At 45.6% G+C, this 22,322-nt stretch overlaps 1 protein-coding gene across 2 annotated transcripts; it reads right to left on the minus strand.

Annotated features, from left to right (window-relative positions):
• Nucleotides 1–1,779: 1,779 nt before the first annotated feature.
• Nucleotides 1,780–21,518, minus strand: ETAA1 (ETAA1 activator of ATR kinase). 2 transcript variants are annotated; one of them, XM_044443292.1, is made up of 6 exons: nucleotides 21,368–21,518; nucleotides 19,268–19,405; nucleotides 17,431–17,507; nucleotides 14,190–14,308; nucleotides 11,685–13,666; nucleotides 1,780–2,901 (listed from the first exon to the last, which is right to left on the minus strand). In XM_044443292.1, the coding sequence occupies exons 1-6, from the start codon at nucleotides 21,507–21,509 to the stop codon at nucleotides 2,792–2,794; spliced, it is 2,568 nt and encodes an 855-aa protein (XP_044299227.1). In that variant the 5' UTR covers nucleotides 21,510–21,518; the 3' UTR covers nucleotides 1,780–2,791. The 2 variants fall into 2 exon arrangements, with proteins under 2 accessions (XP_044299227.1, XP_044299228.1); XM_044443293.1 differs by lacking the exon at nucleotides 11,685–13,666.
• Between the last annotated feature and the right edge of the window lie 804 nt (nucleotides 21,519–22,322).

Genomic DNA, 22,322 nt, shown 5'->3' on the forward strand with positions numbered 1-22,322 from the left:
GGGGCTGATTCTTGGGGCAAGCCCCTCACACAAGCTGCTTGCCATGTCGAGCTGGGGCCACACTGGTGGAGCATTCTGGCACGCTTCCTGTTTGTGCAAACTCAAGCTTCCTCAATGTCGCAATTGTATGTGCAGCATCCAACAATTTTTTCCTGCCCACGTAGCTCCTTTGGGCCATCAGGCAATCCTCAAACTAGTGCTCCCACTGACTTTGAACTTTTTGTGACCATGAGCATAGCCTTTCTGTTTTCTTTCATGTCCTGAATCAGAGTGGGTTTTTTTCCCTCTATCATCACACACTCAATAAAGCAAGCCAAACAGGTCAAGTCCTTGTTAAAAGAACCCAGACTCGATTCAATAATTTATGAAACCGTTTTATTCTATGATTCTGTAATGCAGTTGAAGGTGATTATATCATAACTGAATTCACATTATTTGAACCAGATGTGGTCCCAATTTAGGGCCCATAATGGCTGCCAGCAGAGGCTTCAGCTACTGGGGACCTAAAGAACCTGGCTTCAGGCCCCAGCATCTCCAGGAGGGGCTGGGAAGGACTCATCCTGAAAATCTGGCAAGCCCCTGCTGCTGCAGAGTAGACAGCATTGACCTAGATGGATGGAGGCCTGACTGAGTAAACACTGCCTTTCTGGGCTTTCTTTCCTTCCCGAAGCAGGTGTTATGAGGCAGCACTCACAGCCCTGAAGATGAGGAGTGTCTGTGTGAACAAGAGATGTCTTGGCTGGGCCAGCAATTATTGGTGTGTACTCTTCAGACACACAAAATGCCCTCTCCTGTGGGGTGTGCTTTGATCCAAAAAAATGTGCTCCTTCAATAATCTCAAATTACAATTTCAGCCCCTGGTACCCAGTGTGACTTGCTCCTGCTCTTCCCTAATTTTGCCTCCCATACCTTGCATACATTTGTGCTATGATACAAGAATCCTGAGCGGCTGCAATGCTGAGATTCTGGATGAAGGCATCTCATGGAGAGTAGATATGGCCCTGGTAGAAGTGATGCCCGAAGTTGAGTTGTAGCCAGTGACCCTCCGTTAGCACCACCAAGAGGAAGCTGAGTCCACCAGCCCTCCCCAACTGGCACTTGGGTTTTTCTGTTCCCAATTTAAGCCCACAGGGAAAGTCCTGTCACAAGAATCTGAGGCCCTCTAGGCTTCCTCCCGGCTACCTATGCTCGGTTTCTTTGGGCAAGACAGCCTCCTCAAAAAGCTACAAGCAGAATCTTCTTGAGCTGCCAAGCCCTCATTCTCTTCTACCACACGCAGGAGGGAGGGAGGATGAGAAAGGAAGCACTGCTCAGCTTCCCTTGAATCAGCAGGAATGCACAAGGTCCCCCAGACCTGCGTTCAGCTCAGCTTCTCAACCCCCCAAAATGGACCGCAGCCATGTGGACATCATGGGGTGACAACTCTTCCTTGGGAGTGAGCCCACATCGCAGCCAGCAATGTTGAGGCCCCACTGGCAGAACCATCCTGCCTGCTACCTGGAGACTGCTGGGCAGAAAGCAATGCGGCAGATTCTTGGGGCAAACTGCTGTAGGCTCATCCCAATGATCAAAAGGAAACATGCTTTTGGGGGGCACTTCTGCCTGTTTCAGGGGGCCATTGCTGTTCTGACCAACAGCTTTCTTTAGGCTAGGAGGCTTGGTAGTGGTGGAAATAGTGGCCAGCTGATTCACCCTGATTAGCTTGGGAAACCTGCTCCCTTATGGAAATGGAAGCTTCCATTAAAGCTCAGGTTTACAACCGCAGATTAGAAAATAGTGTTGTCACAAAAGCAGCTGTAAGTTTAATCACAATCTATACAGTGTACATAATTTACATACATATGTAAACTGCAGAAAAGCTTTGTGCGCTTTCTTGCTGCAATAATACAAAAGTATAGATGTTCCCAACGTGTGAAGTGGCATCTAAGCTTCATATGGCAGTTTTGCATTCATTCTGTTTCTACATTCCCACAAGCTGCTAGACTTGGAACAGTATCATAGATACTCCTGGAGTTAATGGTTATACATGCAGCAAGTTCTGAGAACCTCTTTGAAATGGGAAGGAGCCACATGATGAATATGCCATTAAATGAAAACATCTGGAGGCAACTGCCTCCTCACACATGGTCAATTAAAACCAGCACAGTATTGAAGATGGGATACTTGATGCCCGTTGCTCTCTTCGCTGAGAAGAGCTGATAACTGGGACACTGAGCCAGGTCATGGAATGGCAATCCTGGACCAAGCAAACTATTCACAGCTCAATGACAGTGACCTGGTTCACACATACTGAGAAATCATGGCTTCCTGAATGCATCCATTGCTGGGGCTAAGCTGGACTTCTGCCTGCTCCTCCCCATTGCCCCCACTTTTACACACAACTGCAGAACATCAATTTCTGAGTTGGCTGGCATGATGTCTGAACCCTGCATTCTGGCCTGATGAAAGGCAGACACCTGAACCCAAGAACAAATCATGGGTTTGAAAAAACAGATCAAGGCAGAAGTGGTATGTGGATAAAAAGCAATGTGCCCACTCACTCACTCACCCTCAGCAACCCATGCTTTTAACAACCCATGGGCTGTCCTGATATGCAAGCCAGGCCACGGTTTCAGAGAAACAGAACTAAAAACAAAACTCCACGCAGTTCTTTCTTTATAAGGCAATGCTGGCCTATCCCAGAAGAACCAAGAGAAAAAGGTTAAGGAATCAGTAGTATTGGGGGGGGGGGGGCTGTAAGTGTGTTTGCTCAGTTGTCAATAATTTCTCTACATCCAACCTGCTGACCTTCTCAGGTAGGTGCTGTATTTTTCAGCAATGCTTGCATTTTACATTTCCTCCGCTCAAGAGCTTCTTTCTTTTTCCGTGCAATTTCTTCTTGAGAACACCGACTTTTCAGGTCTGTAAAATAAAACATGCATTATGAATCCCACCTTTTCACTATCACCTTCTGAAAGAGTCCAGTTTATCTAGCTCCAAGGTACTTCCATGGTAAGATGCTGCAAGCTCATTCATGATCCACTAGAATCCCATAAGGAAGATGGTCCCATGATTCCTGTCATGTGGTCTGAATGTCTATCATAGCAGAGGGGAAATGAGACTTGTTCCAAGGATGCCCACAATAGCTTTTATTTTAATTTGTTACGGTTCTTCTATTGATGCATTACTTCCAGTATTTCCATTCAAAGAGCACTGACCAGTAGAGCCATATAAACAGGTGTTGAGTGTTTGTACTTAAGTGTTGGGCAACTGAGGAAGACTTGCTTCTTGTGTACCATCTCCTTTGCTGCACAATAGACTCCCTACCTGAGCTGACAGAGATGATCTCCAACTTGATGCTAAGGATCCCCCAGGATGGTAGTTCTAGGGGATCTCAACCTTCATGTTGAGGCTACTCTCTCCAGAGCAGCTCAGGACTTCATGGTCACCAATGGGGCTGTCTCAGCATGTTAGAAGCCCAACACATGAAAAAAGCCACACTCTTGACCTGCTTTTTCAATTGGGCAGGAAGATAGTGGTCTGGAAGTGGGGGGTGGGGTGCGGGTTAATATTAGCCCTGTGTCATGGTCAGATCACTTCCACTTGAGATTTAGACTTTGACTACTCTCTCCTTCTGCAAGGGTGGTGAACCTATTAAAATGTTCTGCCCCGAGAGTCTGCTGGATCCACTTGGTTTCCAGAAGGCCCTGGGAGTTTATCCATCTGATATGGTTGGTGCTCCTGTTGAACCTCGGGGTGCTCTGTGAAATACAGAAATCACCCAAGCACCCTCTTCCCAATTGCAGAGCCCACATGGCTCCATGCTCTACAGCAGAACTGTGGGCGATGAAGGAATTGGGACATGGCTAGAGTGCAAGAGGAGGAAAACCCAGGCTGAATCTGACTGAACATGGGTAAGAGTTCATCATCAAGCCAGCTCCATGGTGGTGAAAGCAGCAAAGAATGCTTTCTTCTCTACCAGCATTACATCCTCTCAGTGCCGTCAAGTGGAGCTGTTTGGAGTGGTTCATGGCCTTTTACATGTCAGCCCTAAAGAAAATTCAACAGAAGCCTTGGCAGCCCACTGTGACAAATCTGCACATCACTTTGAGGATAAAGTCACTCAGATCCATCACAAATTGGACTCCACATTTGATGTAGTCCTATCAGTGGAGGCATCCAGTGCACTGTCTGGGCCCATTTTATAGGGTAAGTTTCAACTGTTGAAGCCTCATGAGGTGGACAAGTGGCTTGGACAAGTTTGGCTACCACCTATACTCTTGATCCTTGCCCCTCATGGCTGCTCATCTAAGTCCAGGCAGTTGGAAACGCCTTTTTTGAAGGAGATGCTGGTCCTGTCTCCAATAATAGAGGCAGTGATCAGGCCTTCTGGAAGACGGCAAACCTGGACCCAGAAGATATTAACAACTATTGGCAGGTGGCCCACATTCCCTTCCTGGGCAAGGGGATAGAACAGGTGGTGCCTGGGGAGTTCCATGCACTCTTGGAGGAAATGGATCATCTGATTCCATTTCAGCCAGTTTCAGACCCGGTTCTGGGACTGAAGCTGCCTTGCTCACCCTGTGGGATGACCTCTGCTGGGAGAAAGACAGAGAGAGTACATCCCTGTTGGTTCTCCTGTACCTCTCAGCAGCTTTCAATACCATTGACTACAGTACCCTTCTAAAGAGGTTGCTTGGGATGGGAGTTGGAGGCAATGCTTTGTAGTGGTTCCACTTCTATCTGACTGGCCAATTCCAGAAGGTGTGACTGGGGAATATAGTACCACTGTCCCATGGCTTTTATACCACTGAGTAGTGCAGGGCTCTATCTAACCCCATGCTGTTCAACATCTGCATGAAACCACTGTGAAATGCCATCTGGGGGTTTGGGCTGAAGGGTCATCAGTACACTGATGACATTTAACTCTACCTCTCATTTACATCTGACCCAAGTGGGGCAGTCAAGATCTTAAACAGGTGCCTGTCTGGAATGATGGGCAGGATAGGGATGAATAAATGAAAGCTTAATCCAGCTTAATACTGATGTGCTATTAGTAAGGGGAGCCCTGATTCAGGGGGATGCCATCCACCCTGTCCTGGATGGGGAGGCACTTCCCCAAAGGATGAGGTCCAGAGCCTGGGGGTGCTCTTGGACATCTGAGACTCAGGTGACATTTGTAGCCAGGAGCACCTTCCATCAACTTTGGTTGATTTACCAACGATGTCTCTATCTGGACAGGCAGAACCTAGCAATGCCAATCCACATACTGGTAACCTCACATTTAGCCTATTTTCTTGGGCTCCAAGGTCACCACAGACAGTGACTGCAGCCAAGAAATTAAAAGATGCTTGTTCCTTGGGAGGAAAGCTATGGCAAATCTGGACAGCATACTGAAAAGCAGAGACATCACCATGCCCACAAAAGTGCATATAGTCAAGGCTATGGTTTTCCCAGTTGCAATGTATGGCTGTGAAACTTGGACCATAAGGAAGGCTGAGCGCCGAAGAATTGAGGCCTTTGAACTGTGGTTCTGGAGAAGACTCCTGAGAATCCCTTGGGCTGCAAGGTGATCAAACCAGTCAATCTTAAAGGAAATCAACCCTGACAGCTCTTTAAGAAGGCCAGATACTGAAGATGAAACTCAAGTATTTTGACCACCTAATGAGAAGGAACAACTCAATGGAGAAGATCCTGATGCCAGGAACGAATGACAGCAAAAGGAGAAGGGGACAACAGAAGATGAGGTGACTAGATGGAGTCACTGAAGCAGTGGGTATGGGCTTGGGCAGACACCGGGGGATGATGGAGGATAGGAGAGCCTGGAGGAATGCTGTCCATGGGGTTGTGATGGGTCGGGCACAACTTTGCGACTTAACAAAAAAAACAAAAACCACCACCACCACCAATAAAGCAATCAAACAAAAACCACAATGCACTCTACTTGGGCCTGCCCTTGAAAACAGGCTGAAAACTTCAGCTGATACAGAATAGGGGAAACTCATCTACTGAGGGGAACAAGTGGATATGAACTTTAGCCCGGTGCTATATCACTTGCACTGGTTACCAATTGAAGTGCAGGCCCATTTTAAGGTGCTTACGCGAATGCATAAAGGCCTAAATGGTCTTCTCCCATGAACACCTATCTGAACCCTTATATTACCTTCGGAGGATAAATCACAAAAGATAGGGCGATTGGGAATCCCTAACATAATCCCATGTTAGGGATTGGGAATCCCTAACATGGACCAGGTACCGCCGGGGTACCTGGTCCAGCACCGACCACGCCTGGAGGGGAGGGGAGGGGGGTTGCTCTGGTTTATCGAGCTTCTATTTCCCTTCTGGGGCTTCCTGTCCTCTCGAGACCAGGGCTGGAGTGCCTCCACTTGGCGTTGGGCGACCGAGACAGATTGGGGATTCTGTTGGTGTACCGTGCACCCTTCTGCCCAACAGACTCCCTGAGCTGATGGAGATAGTTTCAGACCTGGTGCTGAAGACTCCCAGGATGTTGGTCCTGGGGGACTTCAATTTCCATGCCGAGACGGTTCTAACCAGGGTGGCTCAGGACTTCATGGCCTCCATGGTGGCCATGGGACTGTCTCAACACATCATAGGCCCAACCCATGAACATGGACACACTCTGGACCTGGTTTTCTCGACTGGGCAGGAAGAGGGTGACCTGAGGGTGAGGAGTTTAAGTTTGACGCCCTTGTCATGGTCAGATCACTTCCTCATAAGGTTTGAGCTCGAGAGCGGCCTTTCCCTCTGCAAGGGTGCGGACCCAATTGTATTGGTCCACCCCCGGAACCGGATGGATCCTGATGGATTCCTGGAAGCTCTGGGGGATTTTCTGGTTGACAAGGCTGGTGCTCCTGTCGATGCCCTGGTTGAACTGTGGAACGAGGAGATGACCAGGACTATTGACACGATCGCTCCCAAGCGTCCTCTCCCGCCTGGCAGAGCCCGTTCATCTCCGTGGTATACGCCTGAATTACGGGCGATGAAGCACGTTGGGAGATGTCTAGAGCGTAGGCGGAGGAGATCACGGGGTGATTCTGATCAAACACACTTGAGAGCCCATTATCGGGCCTATGCTGTGGCAGTGAGGATGGCGAAGAAGAAATTCTTCTCCGTTTCCATTGCCTCCTCACAATGCCGTCCGGTGGAACTCTTCCGGGTGGTGCAGGGGCTGATACATCCAGGCCCGAAGATACATCTTGTGCCACCCTCGAAGGCCTGCTGTGACGACTTTGGCAAGCATTTCAGGGAGAAAATCACTCAGATTCGCCATGAGCTTGACTCTGCTATAGGATCAGATTCTACTGGGGAGATGCCATCGACGCCGTTAAGTCCACAATTAATGGATGAATTTCAGTTGTTGCAGCCTGATGATGTGGACAAGGTGCTTGGACAAGTACATCCTACCACTTGCTTACTAGACCCATGCCCATCCTGGCTACTTAAGAAAGCCAAGGACGGGATTGTGACCTGGATCCTGGAGGTGGTCAACGCCTCTTTAAGAGACGGCCGGGTACCTGCCCCTTTAAAGGAGGCGGTAGTCCAGCCAGTCCTAAAGAAGACAGCCCTGGATCCAGAGGTGGCCGTCAATTATAGACCGGTGGCCAACCTCCCGTTCCTGGGCAAGGTGCTAGAGCGGGTGGTGGCAGAACAACTCCAAGCACTCTTGGATGAAACTGATTATCTGGACCCATTTCAGTCCAGCTTCAGACCCGGGTATGGCACTGAATCTGCCTTGGTCGCCCTGTATGATGACCTGTGCAGGGAGAGAGACAGGGGGAGTGCATCCCTGTTAGTTCTCCTGGACCTCTCAGCGGCTTTCGATACCATCGACCATGGTATCCTTCTGAATGGGCTTGCAGGATTGGGAGTTGGAGGCACTGCATGGCGGTGGTTCCGCTCCTATCTCAATGGCCGATTTCAGAAGGTGGTGCTGGGGTACTATGGCTCTGCGCCATGGCAGTTATCCCATGGAGTTCCGCAGGGGTCCATTTTGTCCCCTTTGCTTTTTAACATCTACATGAAACCGCTGGAAGAGGTCATCAGGAGGCGTGGGCTGCAGAATCATCAGTACGCTGATGATACCCAGCTCTACCTCTCATTTTCCACCAATCCAGGTGAGGCAGTGGCTGTGCTGAACCGGTGCCTGGCCGAGGTAATGGGCTGGATGAGGGCCAATAAACTGAAGCTCAATCCAGACAAGACGGAGGTCCTGTTGGTGGGCGGATCAGACCTCGGGATGGGGGACTTGGGCCTTGTCCTAAATGGGGTTGCACTCCCTCTGAGGGACAGTGTTCACAGCTTGGGAGTGCTCCTCGACCCTGAGCTGTCTTTGGAAGCTCAGGTGACGGCAGTGGCGAGGAGCGCCTTCCTTCAGCTTCGGCTGATACATCAGCTGCGTCCCTTCCTAGAGCATGACTGCCTGGCGACAGTGACACATGTGCTGGTAACTTCCCGATTAGATTTCTGTAACGTACGCTACGTGGGGCTACTCTTGAAGACGGTCCGGATACTTCAATTGGTGCAGAACAGAGCTTCCAGGTTGCTGACGGGAACTGGGTGTTGTTCTCATATAACCCCAGTTCTCCGTCAGCTCCACTGGCTCCCGATTGAAGTTCGGGCCCAATTCAAGGTGTTGGTTATGACCTATAAAGCCCTAAACGGCTTGGGACCTGGTTATCTAAAGGAACGCTTGCACCCATATATGCCCTCCCACCCCTTGAGGTCAGCAGCAGATGCCCTATTCCGGGAACCCTCTGTTATGAGATTAGGAGGGTGAGCACCCAGAGGAGGGCTTTCTCTGTGGTGGAACCCCATCTATGGAATGCGCTCCCCAGAGAGGTCCACCTGGCGCCGTTGTTATTTGTTTTTCGGTGCCAGGCTAAGACCTTTTTATTTAAAACTTATTTTAACTGTTAATTATTTATTAACTAGGGTTTTTTTTTTTTTTAGCCAAGAATGCACTGGGGGGTGTTATTTATTGTATAATTTAGTACTTATTTATTTTATTACTTCTGTATTTATTTATGTGTTGTGAGCCGCCCCAAGGCTTTGTTGCGATGGGGCAGCATAGAAATGTTTTAAATAAATAAATAAATAATTTATATTGTACAGCTGACCAACCAGATACTATATTATAACCTGATAACTTAATACAGCAAAAACTAGAACCTTCTCAATTAGAAGCTTCCTTGATAGATTTTATTTTTAATTGTGGAAATAAAAATATTATAAAATATAGAATATCCTTTCCTTAAGAATACATTACATATTTGGAATAAGCAAAAAGGGGAAATATATGCCATCTATCTCACCATTATGTCCAATTACTGAATGAAAAGGGTTTCTATTAAACTTAAGGTGGAATTTAGGGAAAATATTAAGGAATTAAAATGGTTAGATTAAAAGACTGGTTAGAGAAAATGAATAATAATGGGGAGATAAAAGCAGTACTGGGAAAGGAGAATATAACTTGGTATAATGTGATTCAATTGGCATGCTGGACTATAGAACAGAGAAGAAAAAAGGTAAATGCAGGGATTATCCAAAACTTGAAGGTATGATTACAGAAATGGAAAGACAAGAGAATATGCGAATGTCCAAATATTTAATATCCTCTTTGTCCCTTTCAAAGAGGATATTAAAATAGATGTCAGGAAGAATAAAGAAAATTTCTACAAAATTGTATAGAAATTCACTAGCCCCAGTGAAGATGAATTGCATAGACAATGAATAGTCCAATTTATGTTGGAGATGTGGTACATATTTTCATATGTGGTGGGAATGCAAATAAAATAAATTTTGGAGAAGAGATTTTTAAAGAGCACTGTAAAATATTAAGTCTAAATATACACATATGCCCTGAGATTGCATTACTTTCAATGTCTGAGTATAAACAATGCAGTTGGAATAACAAAGAATAAATAACAAATTTAATAACTGCAGCAAGACTAATTATAGCTAACAATTGGAAAATAAAATATGATTGCCAATTGTCTGATTGGAGAAGTTTGGAATACAACGGTTAATAAATTAACATGTGATATTAAAGTGAAAAAAGGGCACATAAAGAAAAATAAGTTTAATGAGATTTAGGGTATATTCATTGACTAACTTTTAAAGAAAGGGAAAGGATTTGAGTTGTCAAAAGAATCATTACAGTTTTGGAAGAGGAGAATGTATCTGCAGTTTTTGTTTTATCTGTGACATGTATCCTTGGTCCTGGTGGTACAGAGCACAGTAATGTAATAATTATTCATGGTAATGTTTATGTCTGTATTTTAAATGCAGTGTGTTTTGTTATATTTTATAAATTAAAAAGCGAGGGGAAAAGATAATCTACCGAGGTCCTTCTCCATGAGCCACCCCTAAAGGAAGTGAAGAGGGCAACTAAAAGGGGAAGGGCATTCTCAGCTGTGGTGTTCTGCTTGTGGAATCAGCTTCCCAGGGAAATATGGCTGACACCAATGTTATATACATTCCAGTGCCAGGTTAAAACTTTATTTTCCCCCCATTTTAATTGCTGACTTTCTAGTTTTACACTGGCCTTTAAACTGTCAGGTACATGTGGAATAATGGTTATTATTTACTGTACTGTGTCATTGTTATTGCATGGCCCTTCAAAAAAAAAAAAATTTATTACATAGAGATCTTTTTAACTGTAGCCAAATCTGTTTTAAATTGTTCTAATGGTGGGATTTTATATATTTTAATTATATTGTATAAACTTTATACAATAAAGTTTTGAGAACTTTATGCTAATAAAATGATACATAAATGACTTTAATCTACCAACCAACCAGATCAACCAAACCTAATTTCACCTAGCTATATGTTGGATATTTCCATGGAGAGAACTTCCAGGCATTCACAAATATTGGGCACAATGTGCTGGATGCAGAGTTGCAGAGAAGAGAACTCAGAAGCTTGGATGAAAGCCCACTCAGTCCCTGAGAACCAGCTCTGGGAGGTAGAGGAGCCCTTTACTATTAGGAAATGAAATGAAATCTGCCCAGACCAAACCAATTTCTATCAAGATTTTATCCCCCTGCCCCGCCATCCCCGCCACCCAGCAGAATTCTCCCATAGCCCTGCTCTCTTGGCATATTTCAATTTTAGAAACATTAACAGCTACTTTGAAATACAAAGGAAGGAAGAATTCAGCAGGATAAAGATGCAAGTGCCAATACAATTTCAAAGAAGTTGCAGCGGGCTGCACTTGAATAGCAGCTGGGGTGAGAAGCAAAAGCAGGGGAATATCCCCCCAACACACAGGGCCAGCTGATTTTCCCTGAAAGCTCTTACTTAGCCTTGCAACAGGCATTTCTACCTTTTCGAATGCAGGTGGGGGGCACTAAACAAATGCCAGAAAGGCACCAAATGACTGCTGGTTGGAAGGGAGGCATGGCTGCCACCTGAAGTAGCCTGAAGTGCTACACTGGAACCCCAGGCAAACCATGTTTGGCCCATGACCTGAGGTTCGCCATTCCCATCCTGCAGGTCAACCTATGAGCAAAGACACTGGGAGCAGGATGGAAGGACTTGATGCTATTTTACAGGACAGCCCTACACAGCAACAAATACATTCTCCCAGTCATTTATGTTTAATCAAGCTAACACTGAGAGACATTCTGGCATTATTGAGAAACCCCACAACATCATGCATTTGCCTGTGACTGCTAACCTACCTGTTTGAGACTGTGCAAAACTATCAGAGAGGTGCCTCTTTAAAGTTGGTTTCAAATTCACTTGTAGTGTGGACTGAACTGGAATGTTTGGTGCATTTCTGCTTTCACAGAGCCCCACCTTAGTTCGAGAAAGGGTTGCTGTTTTCACATTTTTACAGTCCAAAACAAGGTTTTGGGAGTTACTGGTGTTTCTGAACACACAGTTTGTCTTTGCAGATGGAACATGATTAGTATCGCCAGTATTCTCTACTTTGCCCATGTTATACAGGCCACCCGGCTGCAGTGTATTATTGTTTGCACACACATCTGAAAGAGTAGCTGAGCTACCACTGGAAACAAAGCCTCCTTCAGGCACTGAATGAAACCTGTGCCATTTTCTGGGAATACTGCTGACACTCTCAGGTTTCAATAGTGCACCACTGTGCTGTACAGAATTGTCTGCAGGACTGCAAGGCTTTCCCAATGTTGCAATTTTAAGTGTAGCATCCAATGAGAAGGTTTTCCTGCCCACATGGCTCCTTTGGGCAAGCAGGCAATTTGAAACTCCTTGAACTGATGTTCCCACCTCTGACTTAGTCTTTCTGACCACCAGTTTAGCTTCTTCGTTCTCTTTCACATCCTGGCTCAGAGTGTTTTTTTCTATATCATCACAGACTTGATAAAGCAAGTCATCATCATCATAGTCAGGGCCCCAAGGACTGGTTGGTTCACAAAACAGGTCAGGAACCTTCTCTGAGAACCTAGACTTGTTCCAGTCATCAAACAAAAGTACACTTTTGGGGGGCACATCTGTCTGTTTCAGGGGGCCAGTGCTGTTTCGACTAACAGCTTTTTTTAAGCTTTGAGGTTTTGCAGTTGCAGAAATGGTGGCCAGTTGATTAGCCCTGTGCATGTTACTCTGATATTTTCCAGAGTGTTGTTTAGGGAGACGGGCCACTGAAGGAGAAGCAGCTCTTTTTCCAGGAGAGTTAGTGCTGGCCACACATTTAAGTTGAGTAAAGCTGCCCTGGACACACCCATTTTCAAAAGTCATTGAAACAGAATGACAGCCAGAAGCCCTGTTTGGACTGCTTTTCGAAACAGAATCCATTGCACTGGGTTTTAAAGGGAAATCTTTATGCAGAAGAGCAGGCTTGTTTTTTCCTATTTCCATGCTTTGTTTCCATAAAGCACATGATGCTGGAACTTTATCATGATTATTCGAAGTTGCACACTGGGCAAGGCAAAATCGCTCAGGGTCTGCTATTCTTTTTGTTATTTTGCTGCCTTCATTAGCAGAACGAGGCAGTGCACGTGCCAAAATGCTCTGCTCAGGGTCCTGAGTAATTTGCAGGAGAAATGAATCATCTGGCAACAAATCTACATCCCAGTCCTCAAAGTCATCACAGGTGACTCGGTCAAGCTCAGTCGAGTCAACTGGCTCTTTCTGGGAAGTGGCATCTCTTGGAACCACTTCTTCTGAAGTTGTTTCAGCTCCTCCAGCTGGAAAGAGTCCCATGCATTTTCCAACAGGGGCCGAGATTTGCTGCTGAGGTACATCTCCAGCCATGGATTCACTTGCGGCTCTGGCATTATCCAATGTGTGCTTCTCCTTCAGCAAAGTGTTCTGCTTTTCAAGGAAACTAGAATCTGAGGAACAATTCAATGAGCCTTGGCTCAGAGCACCACTACATTTCTGGGTAGGGCCATCAAAAAGGTCATTAAGAGCTGTTTCTATGGATTTCTGGCTACTGCTTTCACAATGCTCAGTTGACCCCATCTTCTTAGCTACATCCAAGCACACAGCAGCACCCACGCTGGGATGTTCTCTAGGCAACTGCTCCTGATTTTCTCCTCGAGCCTCCTCTTGAGTTTCAGTTGATGTAACGCAAGCAATGTTGTGGCACAGAGCATCTTGATCCTGTGTTGCATCAGTCAGGTTTTTATCAAACTCCTTTGCCAGCTTCATAAGCTCCTCTTCCCTATTCTTTACCTGAACCCCCCTACATGAACAAGTTAAAGCAAAAATGAATATTAGGAACACAAAATATTTCCACTGCCCTATTCAAGTTGGCATACTTTTACTCTTTGGCTAAGCTCTTTAAACAGCCATAACTTTTACTATGCTTCTCATCTTTCAAAGCAGCTTAGAAATGACAGGATTACAAAACAAACAGCCCAAAACATCACAACTAAACAATCCAGAAATACTGAACCAGTCAAGCAAACAGAACAATCTTTCTAAAAAGCCACCTAATGACAACAGTATAGAACAGAAACTAGCTTAAGGCCTCTCATATTCTAAAAAGCTGCTGGAGACTAAAAGAGTTTTGCTAATCCTCCAGAAGCAAATGAAGAAGGAGCAAGATGGACCTGCATCCCTGGAAACATCCCTAGTATTGCACCTGGGGTTGAAAAAGTTCGCTCTCCCACCCAGGGAAAGCAGTCTTTCTAAGCCTGGAGAACAAACTGACCATTGCCAAAGAATCCTTTTCAGAATAAAAAACAAAAAAGGGCCCAACTTACCTTGCACCATTCACTTTTATTCTTGAGCGTGCTTTCGTTATTCCAGGAGTACAAGGAATTGCATTATCACCAATCCACAACCCTAGAAGAGATCCTTCACAACACTCAGGTTTTTCATCCTCAATAAAAAGCAAACATACAAACATCACAGATGAGCTTAAAAATGCGTACCTCTAAATTTTAACAATCTTCAAAGGGATTTTCTTTAAAAGTTAATTCATTCAAGTATTTTTCTACCTGCTTTTGTGTCCAATAACACCAAGGCATCTACAGTATATCACAGGAGTGAGTACACCTCTCAACATTTTGTAAATATTTTGTTATATCTTTTCATGTGACAACCCTGAAGAAATGACACTTTGCTACAATGTAAACTAGCGAATATACAGCTTGTATAACAGCGTAAATTTGCTGTCCCCTCAAAATAACTCAACACACAGCCATTAATGTCTAAACTGCTGGCAACAAAAGTGAGAACACCCCTAAGTGAAACTGTCCAAATTGGGCATTATTAGCCATTTTCCCTCCCCGGTGTCATGTGACTTGTTAGTGTTACAAGGTCTCAGGTGTGAATGGGGAGCAGGTGTGTTAAATTTGGTGTTATCACTCTCTCTCACTCATACTGGTCACTGGAAATTCAACATGGCATCTCATGGCAAAGAACTCTCTGAGGAGCTGAAAAAAAGAATTGTTGCTCTACATAAAGATGGCCTGGGCTATAAGATTGCCAAGACCCTGAAACTGAGCTGCAGCACGGTGGCCAAGACCATACAGCCGTTTAACAGGACAGTTTCTACTCAGAACAGGCCTCACCAAGGTTGACCAAAGAAGTTGAGTGCACATGCTCACGTCATATCCAGAGGTTGGCTTTGGGAAATAGATGTATGAGTACTGCCAGCATTGCTGCAGAGGTTGAAGGGGTGGTGGGTCAGCCTGTCAGTGCTCAGACCATACATTGCACACTGCATCAAATTGGTATGCAGGACTATTGTCCCAGAAGCAAGCCTCTTCTAAAGATGATGCGCAAGAAAGCCCGCAAACAGTTTGCTGAAGACAAGCAGACTAAGGTCATGGATTACTGGAACCATGTCCTGTGGTCTGATGAGACCAAGATAAACTTACTTGGTTCAGATGGTGTCAAGCGTGTGCGGCAACAACCAGGTGAGGAGTACAAAGACAAGTGTGTCTTGTCTATAGTCAAGCATGGTGGTGGGAGTGTCATGGTCTGGGGCTGCATGAGTGCTGCTGGCACTGGGGAGCTACAGTTCATTGAGGGAACCATGAATGCCAACATGTACTGTGACATACTGAAGCAGAGCATGATCCCCTCCCTTCGGCGACTGGGCCACAGGGCAGTATTCCAACATGATAACAACCCCAAACACACCTCCAAGACGACCACTGCCTTGCTAAAGAAGCTGAGGGTAGAGGTGATGGACTGGCCAAGCATGTCTCCAGACCTAAACCCTATCGAGCATCTGTGGGGAATCCTGAAACGAAAGGTGGAGGAGCGCAAGGTCTCCAACATCCACCAGCTCTGTGATGTCGTCATGGAGGAGTGGAAGAGGACTCCAGTGGCAACCTGTGAAGCTCTGGTGAACTCCATGCCCAAGAGGGTTAAGGTAGTGCTGGAAAATAATGGTGGCCACACAAAATATTGACATTTTGGGCCCAATTTGGACAGTTTCACTTAGGGGTGTACTCACTTTTGTTGCCAGCGGTTTAGACATTAATGTCTGTGTGTTGAGTTATTTTGAGGGAACAGCAAATTTACACTGTTAAACCAGCTGTATACTCACTACTTTACATTGTAGCAAAGTGTCATTTCTTCAGGGTTGTCACATGAAAAGATATAATAAAATATTTACAAAATGCTGAGGGGTGTACTCACTTCTGTGATATACTGTATCATAGTAAAACAGACTAACATGTATTCCACCAGGATCCCAAACATTCAAGGACAGAATACATATAAAAATCAATCAATAAGTCAAACAGAGGATCAGCCATGTCATGTCAAGTTCTGGTAGTAAAAGCTACCTTTCTACTGCTAACCTGAAAGCAAGCACAGAGGGGACATGAGGTCCCTCTTTCAAGAGATGGGAAGCCAGTCAGTTGTGGTTTCTCATGCATTGCTATCTGCTGAATTCCAGGAGGAGGGGCAAAAGCCACATCTCCACTCCTCAAACCCAAGGCTTCACGGTCAGCCTTCTTGCGAATCTAGCAGGGCCCACAGCCACATTCAGGATCCTGCTGCTGAGCTCCTCCATGCTGTGGCCACTTGCTGTCCTTAGACTGAGCAGATGGAGCTGCAATTCCCAGTCGCCTTGAGTTCTCTCATGGAGGGGTTGTGACAATTAGGAGAGCAGGGTGAGCAAGGCTCCAGCCACGGCTGGGAGAGGAATTCACAGAAAGGGGAGCCCACAGAGGACAAGCACCCCTCACCCTACAAATCTGGAACATGCACTGGCTGAATGAGATAGACGGATTTGGCCCTGAAGGGAGTGAAATGCCTCTAGATAACCCACTGAAACACTGCATTTCCTCAAACTAAGAGGCACCTATTACTAATAGGAATAGTATCAGTTGAATATATACATATTCATTTGAACAAGAAATACAAGCAGTTCCTGGGTTATGAATGAGTTCCATTCCTGAGAAAACAGAAATTCATCTTGAAGTTGAATTTGTACGTTAAGTCGGATCATATATAGTCGGCCCTCCACATTCACGAGGGTTAGGGGTGCAGAACCCCTGTGAAAGTGGAAAAACCACAAATATCTCTAGCTTTCCTGATCCAAATTCACCCAGTACCTCTTCTTTGCAGCAAGAAAATGCCAGACAGAGTTCCCTCTCCAGATGAGCGGGACTGGAAGGCATGTGTTGGAGGCCCTTCTTTTCTCCCCTTTGGCTTCCTCTCTCTATGGTGATGACAATTTCCTGCACTAATTTTTCAAAATTAATAGGCTATATGGCAGTTCGTCAGTATGGGTTTCTGTAACTTGAAATATTCATAACTCAGAGACTGCCTGTATATATATGATTCAACTTCATGAGAGTTGTCACAATATGCAGATGTTAAGATATATCAAAAACCAAGTTAGAGCATGTATTTTGTTAGCCTTGAGAATTGTTGCAGAAGCAACTGCCTTCTCCTATTTGTTTTCTTAATGTGGAAGTTTGTGCAAAGAAAGCAAACATGCAGGGACAATGCAGCTTTATCTATGTTAGGACTAATTACCTGAGGAGCAATTCGATTAACAATTTCTGAGATGTCAACAGTACAACCACTCACTGCCTGCTTCCTCTGCTCACTGCCTGAGGTATACACATATAAATAAGTTAGCAATTTCTAAACTCTACAGAAAAATAAAAATTTCCTAACTTTAGAAGCAGACCACAGCCAGAAAGTGTGTAAACATTGCATTTATGATATAAAACATAAACATTTCATTTACTATGTTACAGAATTCCCCACTTTTATCATAGTGAAAATGTAAAGACTTATTTTGAAACTATCAACTATCATTGAAACTTTGAAGGCTCATTTAGTTCTACTTTCTCTGCCTTCACAGAAGCACAGAATAGTAAGAGTTGGAAGGGACCTAAAATGCCAGTGGGTCCAATCCACTGCTACTGCAGGACACCAAAGTAAATGATCCCATTCAACCTGCTGTCCAGTTGCATCTTGAATGCCTCTACTATGGGGGAGGCCACAATCCCCCTGGGCAATTAGTTCCATTGTCATATTGCTCTAACAGTCAGGTAATTTTTCCTGGTATTTAGTCAGACTTGGATTTCCTGTATCTTAGGTCCATTATTCTAAGTCTTGCACTCTGGGATGACTGAGATGTTGTCCTTCATCCTTCCTCTTTGTGACAGCTGCTCAAGTACTTGTAGAGTGCTATCATATCTGCCCTCAGTCTTCTCAAGGCTGAACATGCCTGGTTCTCCCAATTTCTCTTCATAGGGCTTTGTTTCCAGTCCCTGGATCATCCTTGTTTCTCTCCTCTGAACCCTTTCCAGCTTTTCTGCATCTTTTTAAAATAGTGGTGCCAAGAACTGAACACAGCACTCCAGATGAGGTCTGACTACTGCAGAATATGAGGGAATTAGTACTTCACTTGATTTGGAAGTGCTACTTCTATTAATGCAGCCTAATGTAGCATTTGCCTTTTTTGCAGCTGCATAACATTGTTGGCTCATATTTAGCTTGTGATGTATTTTAGCCATACAACCTCTTAACAGATTATAAATGAAACCCTATACAAAATATCAATGCAATCTTGGATTAAAAGCGCAATGGCCCAAAGTCAGAACAAATATAGCAGTAATTTAAAAAAGGTAAAGGTAAAGGTTTCCCCTTGACATTAAGTGCAGTCATGCCTGACTCTAGGGGGCGGTGCTCATCTCCGTTTCCTAGCCGAGGGAGCCAGCGTTTGTCCACAGACAGTCTCTGTGGTCATGTGGCTGGCATGACCAAACACCGAGGTGCACGGAACGCTGTTACCTTCCCACCGAAGTGGCACCTTTTTATCTACTTGCATTTGCATGCTTTTGAACTGCAAGGTTGGCAGGAGCTGGGACAGAACAACGGGAACTCACCCCGTTGTACAGATTCAAACCGGCGACCTTTCAATCAACCAGCCCAGCAGCACAGCGGTTTAAACCACTGCGCCACCTGCAGTCAAACCCTATACAAAATATCAATGCAATCTTGGATTAAAAGCACACTGGCCCAAAGTCAGAACAAATACAGCAGTAATTAGTTACTCCCAAATGACGGGAGAAGAGAGAACACTTTTTCCTTAGCACCTACATCCCAACACTGCAGGCTTCCATCAGAACAATGTATGGGGGGAGTTCTACAACCAGGACTACATTGCAAAGGTAACCAAACCACCAATAGCCATCTTCCTCACTGGGGGGCACTGAGAGCAGGGTTTTTACTAGAGTTATGAATGACTGGGCAGGTGCATGTGGCAGGAGGTAACCTGGTGTTGGCCATACATACATTCCAAGCGAGAAATTAATGCTTAAATGGACAGGTTTGAGTATGCATTACTGTAAGCAATTACCCAGTTGATGTGCAATTGGTGATTGGGGATCCCAGAAAATCTCTTGCTGCATTTCAGTTTCATTCACTGGAGAACTGAATGTAGGCAAGCGTGATCTCCGAGCCAGTCTTCTCTTTGGTGTCTTATATGAACTTGTTTCTGCAAGAAAACATGCACAGAAATGCCTCTATAAATAGTGAAACTTTAAAAATGAACAAAACCCACAGAGATAGCTGAATCCTCTTAATCAGTTCTAAAATGTGAAACCAGGGAACTGATACACTACCACCAACGATCCTGATCAGCAAAGGGCACTGCCTTATACCGATTCCTATCATGGTTCCATCTAGATCAGTTCTATTTACACCAACCTTTCCCAATGGGATGCACCCCAAGTATGTTAGAGGGCAAAGCCCAGCACTCCGTGACTGGAAAAGACAGGAGTTCAGACCCAACACAGCCGGAAGGAGACAAGTTGGAGAAGGCTGGCCTGCACTAACAACAGCTTCCCAGGTTTTCAAAAAGAGGTCCCTCCCACCGCCACCTAGAAATGCCAGTGATTGTAACTGGAACCCTTTGCAAGTAGAGCATGATCTCTATGGTCAGACTCATCAAAGGAAAAGAAGTAGGTCCACCATCATCTCTGCTGAGAAGTTGACTCCTAGTTAGCAGCTAGAAGGCCCTAGAAGCTACCTGAATGCCTTGCAGTAGAGAAAAGTCTACCTGATGCTGCAAAGACAGTAAAGTTGGTGCCAGGCAGACCTCAGTGTGGAGCTCATTCCATCTGGGGGGCCACTACTGAAAAGGTCCTTTCTCCTTGTTGCCACCAACTAAGCCTCCCTCAGAAATGGAAGTCAGAGATAGGCTGCAGAACTTGATCATACTGTCTGGGCCGAAGACAGAACTGTTCCGTCAAGTATCATGGTCTCAAGCTGTGTAGGGGTTTATAGATTAAAACCAGCACTTTGAATTGGGTTTAGAAGGATATAGGGAGTCAATGCAAGCAGGCCAGAATTGACATTATATAATCAGATTATCTGATCCCTGTTATTAATCTGGCTGCTGCATTTTGCACAAGTTGCAGTCTTCAAGGGCAGCCCTGCACACAGTGCATTGTAGCAATCTAGAGATTACTAGAGCATAGATCACTGGTAACAAGCTATCTCTGTTCAAATAGATGGCACAGCTGAGCCACCAGCCAAAGCTGGTGAAAGGCACTCTGAGCCACTAAAGTCATCTGGGTCTCAAGTGACAAAGATGGCTCAAGGAGAACACCCAGGCTACAAACCTATTGCAGGCATCATTTCTGGAGTCTGCCACTCCCCCAGGTGAAACACATATGCAATTAAATGAGTTTGGGTGGGAAATGCCAACACAAAACCATTTTCTATATTGATGTGCTTGTGTTATAAAGTGTTTATATACAGTAGAAATTTCTTTCCTTTACGAAAAGTACATTCTTCAATACAATTTCTCTGTATAGGCACTGTGAATTTTAAATAAAGTGTGATAGGAAGCCTGGTGTCCCCCATTGTTTTCAAGCACAACTGTCATAATTCCTGAGCATTCACCATGAAGGCTAGGGCTTCTGGGACTTGTACTCCAAAACAGCTGGAGGACACCAGGTTGTCTAATCTTAACACAAGAATCAGATCTGGTAAATTCTTAAATTATATCAGCAGCCACTGGACAAGGGCAATCCCATTATGAAATGAAATCACTTCTGCAGGGCAGAAAAAAGATGCCAAACGACAGACAAAATTTTACAAAATTATCTTCTCCCAGTCAATGAGAAATACAGACGCGGTTAGGGGCAAAGAGAGGGCAGCGAATTCCACGGAGCCACTGAGGAGAGCCTTTCTCGTCTGCTTTATGGAAACCTGCAACACTTTATGTGTTTTGGCCTACCACCCGCTTCATCCTCATTACTGACTAACGCCGGCCGGGGCTGATGCGTAGTCCTGAGGACGCATGCTGACTTGGGAGTAAGCTCCATTAAACGCAGGGCGGCATTTGCACCAGGCGAGGCTGGTTACGAGAGAGGCCGTGCCGGCAAGCGGCATTTCCACTTGGGAAGAGGCAAACGCTGAGGGGGACGCGAAAGCTCTCTGGGCGCCTCACCCTCCGCTTTGCCACAGGGGCTCGCTCCATCCTGGGAGTTCTCCACAGCAGCTTTTCGCCTGCCTTTGCTCTTCCTCGCCGGGCTCTGGAGGAAAAGCGCGTCCACTCCCGTTGCCGCCGCCTGCCGCCGCGTAGTCGCCATGAAGGAACCTGCGGCCCCGCTCACGCCGACGCCATCTTGCCGAGTGCTGGGGAGGCAGCCTCTGATTGGCCGAAGCCGGCTCTGCGGAAACGGTGATTGGCCGCGCTCACTTTCGAAGAGGCGGGGCCAGGGATTTGTGTGACTGTGGACGCGCGGGCAGTGGATGCGCGGTGTGGGTTATCCTGCAAGTCGGCAGTGCGCTAGTGAGGCCGAAGCGAGCGCTGCGTGGGTAGGTAGGCGGCTCAGTAGGTCGTTAGATAAATTAACGCAGGATGCGTTAATCAGCAACCGTGACGTTTAAAACAAACCTTTCCCCAAGCTGGTACCTTTCAGATGTTTTGGACAATTCCCAGCATCCCCAGCTAGCCATTGGCCTTCTCCCAAACTGCCTCCAATCTCGTGTTGGACGTCAACTCTCGAAATCGCCCAACTAGCCACAGCTTACTCGTCAGTAGACTTATACAAGATTGCTGTGTTAAGTATGTCCAGAGTGGCATCGGAGTGCAGGCTGATCATGAAAATGTTTATTTTGAAGCCAGCATTGTATTCCTTGGGCTCACTGCAAGCTAATTGTGCATAAGAGGCTGGCTGATGAAGCTGCCTCCAACTCAAAACTGCTTACCTGTGTGAATTCTCCTTAACGGGCCTGCTTCCAACGAAGCAGCAAGCTTTCCCCACTGATCAAACGTTTAACATTCAGCGTGCCATTCTGGACTTTTTTCTAGAGATGTGGGACAGAGAAAACAGCCAGGTGACAAGGAGTGGGTTTAGCTACCCCTCAGCAGTGGTGCAGTCGCAAATTTAGACAGTGTG

Source organism: Varanus komodoensis, unplaced genomic scaffold (genome assembly GCF_004798865.1).
Source record: "Varanus komodoensis strain SLA01 unplaced genomic scaffold, ASM479886v1 scaffold41, whole genome shotgun sequence".
NCBI lineage: Eukaryota > Metazoa > Chordata > Lepidosauria > Squamata > Varanidae > Varanus > Varanus komodoensis.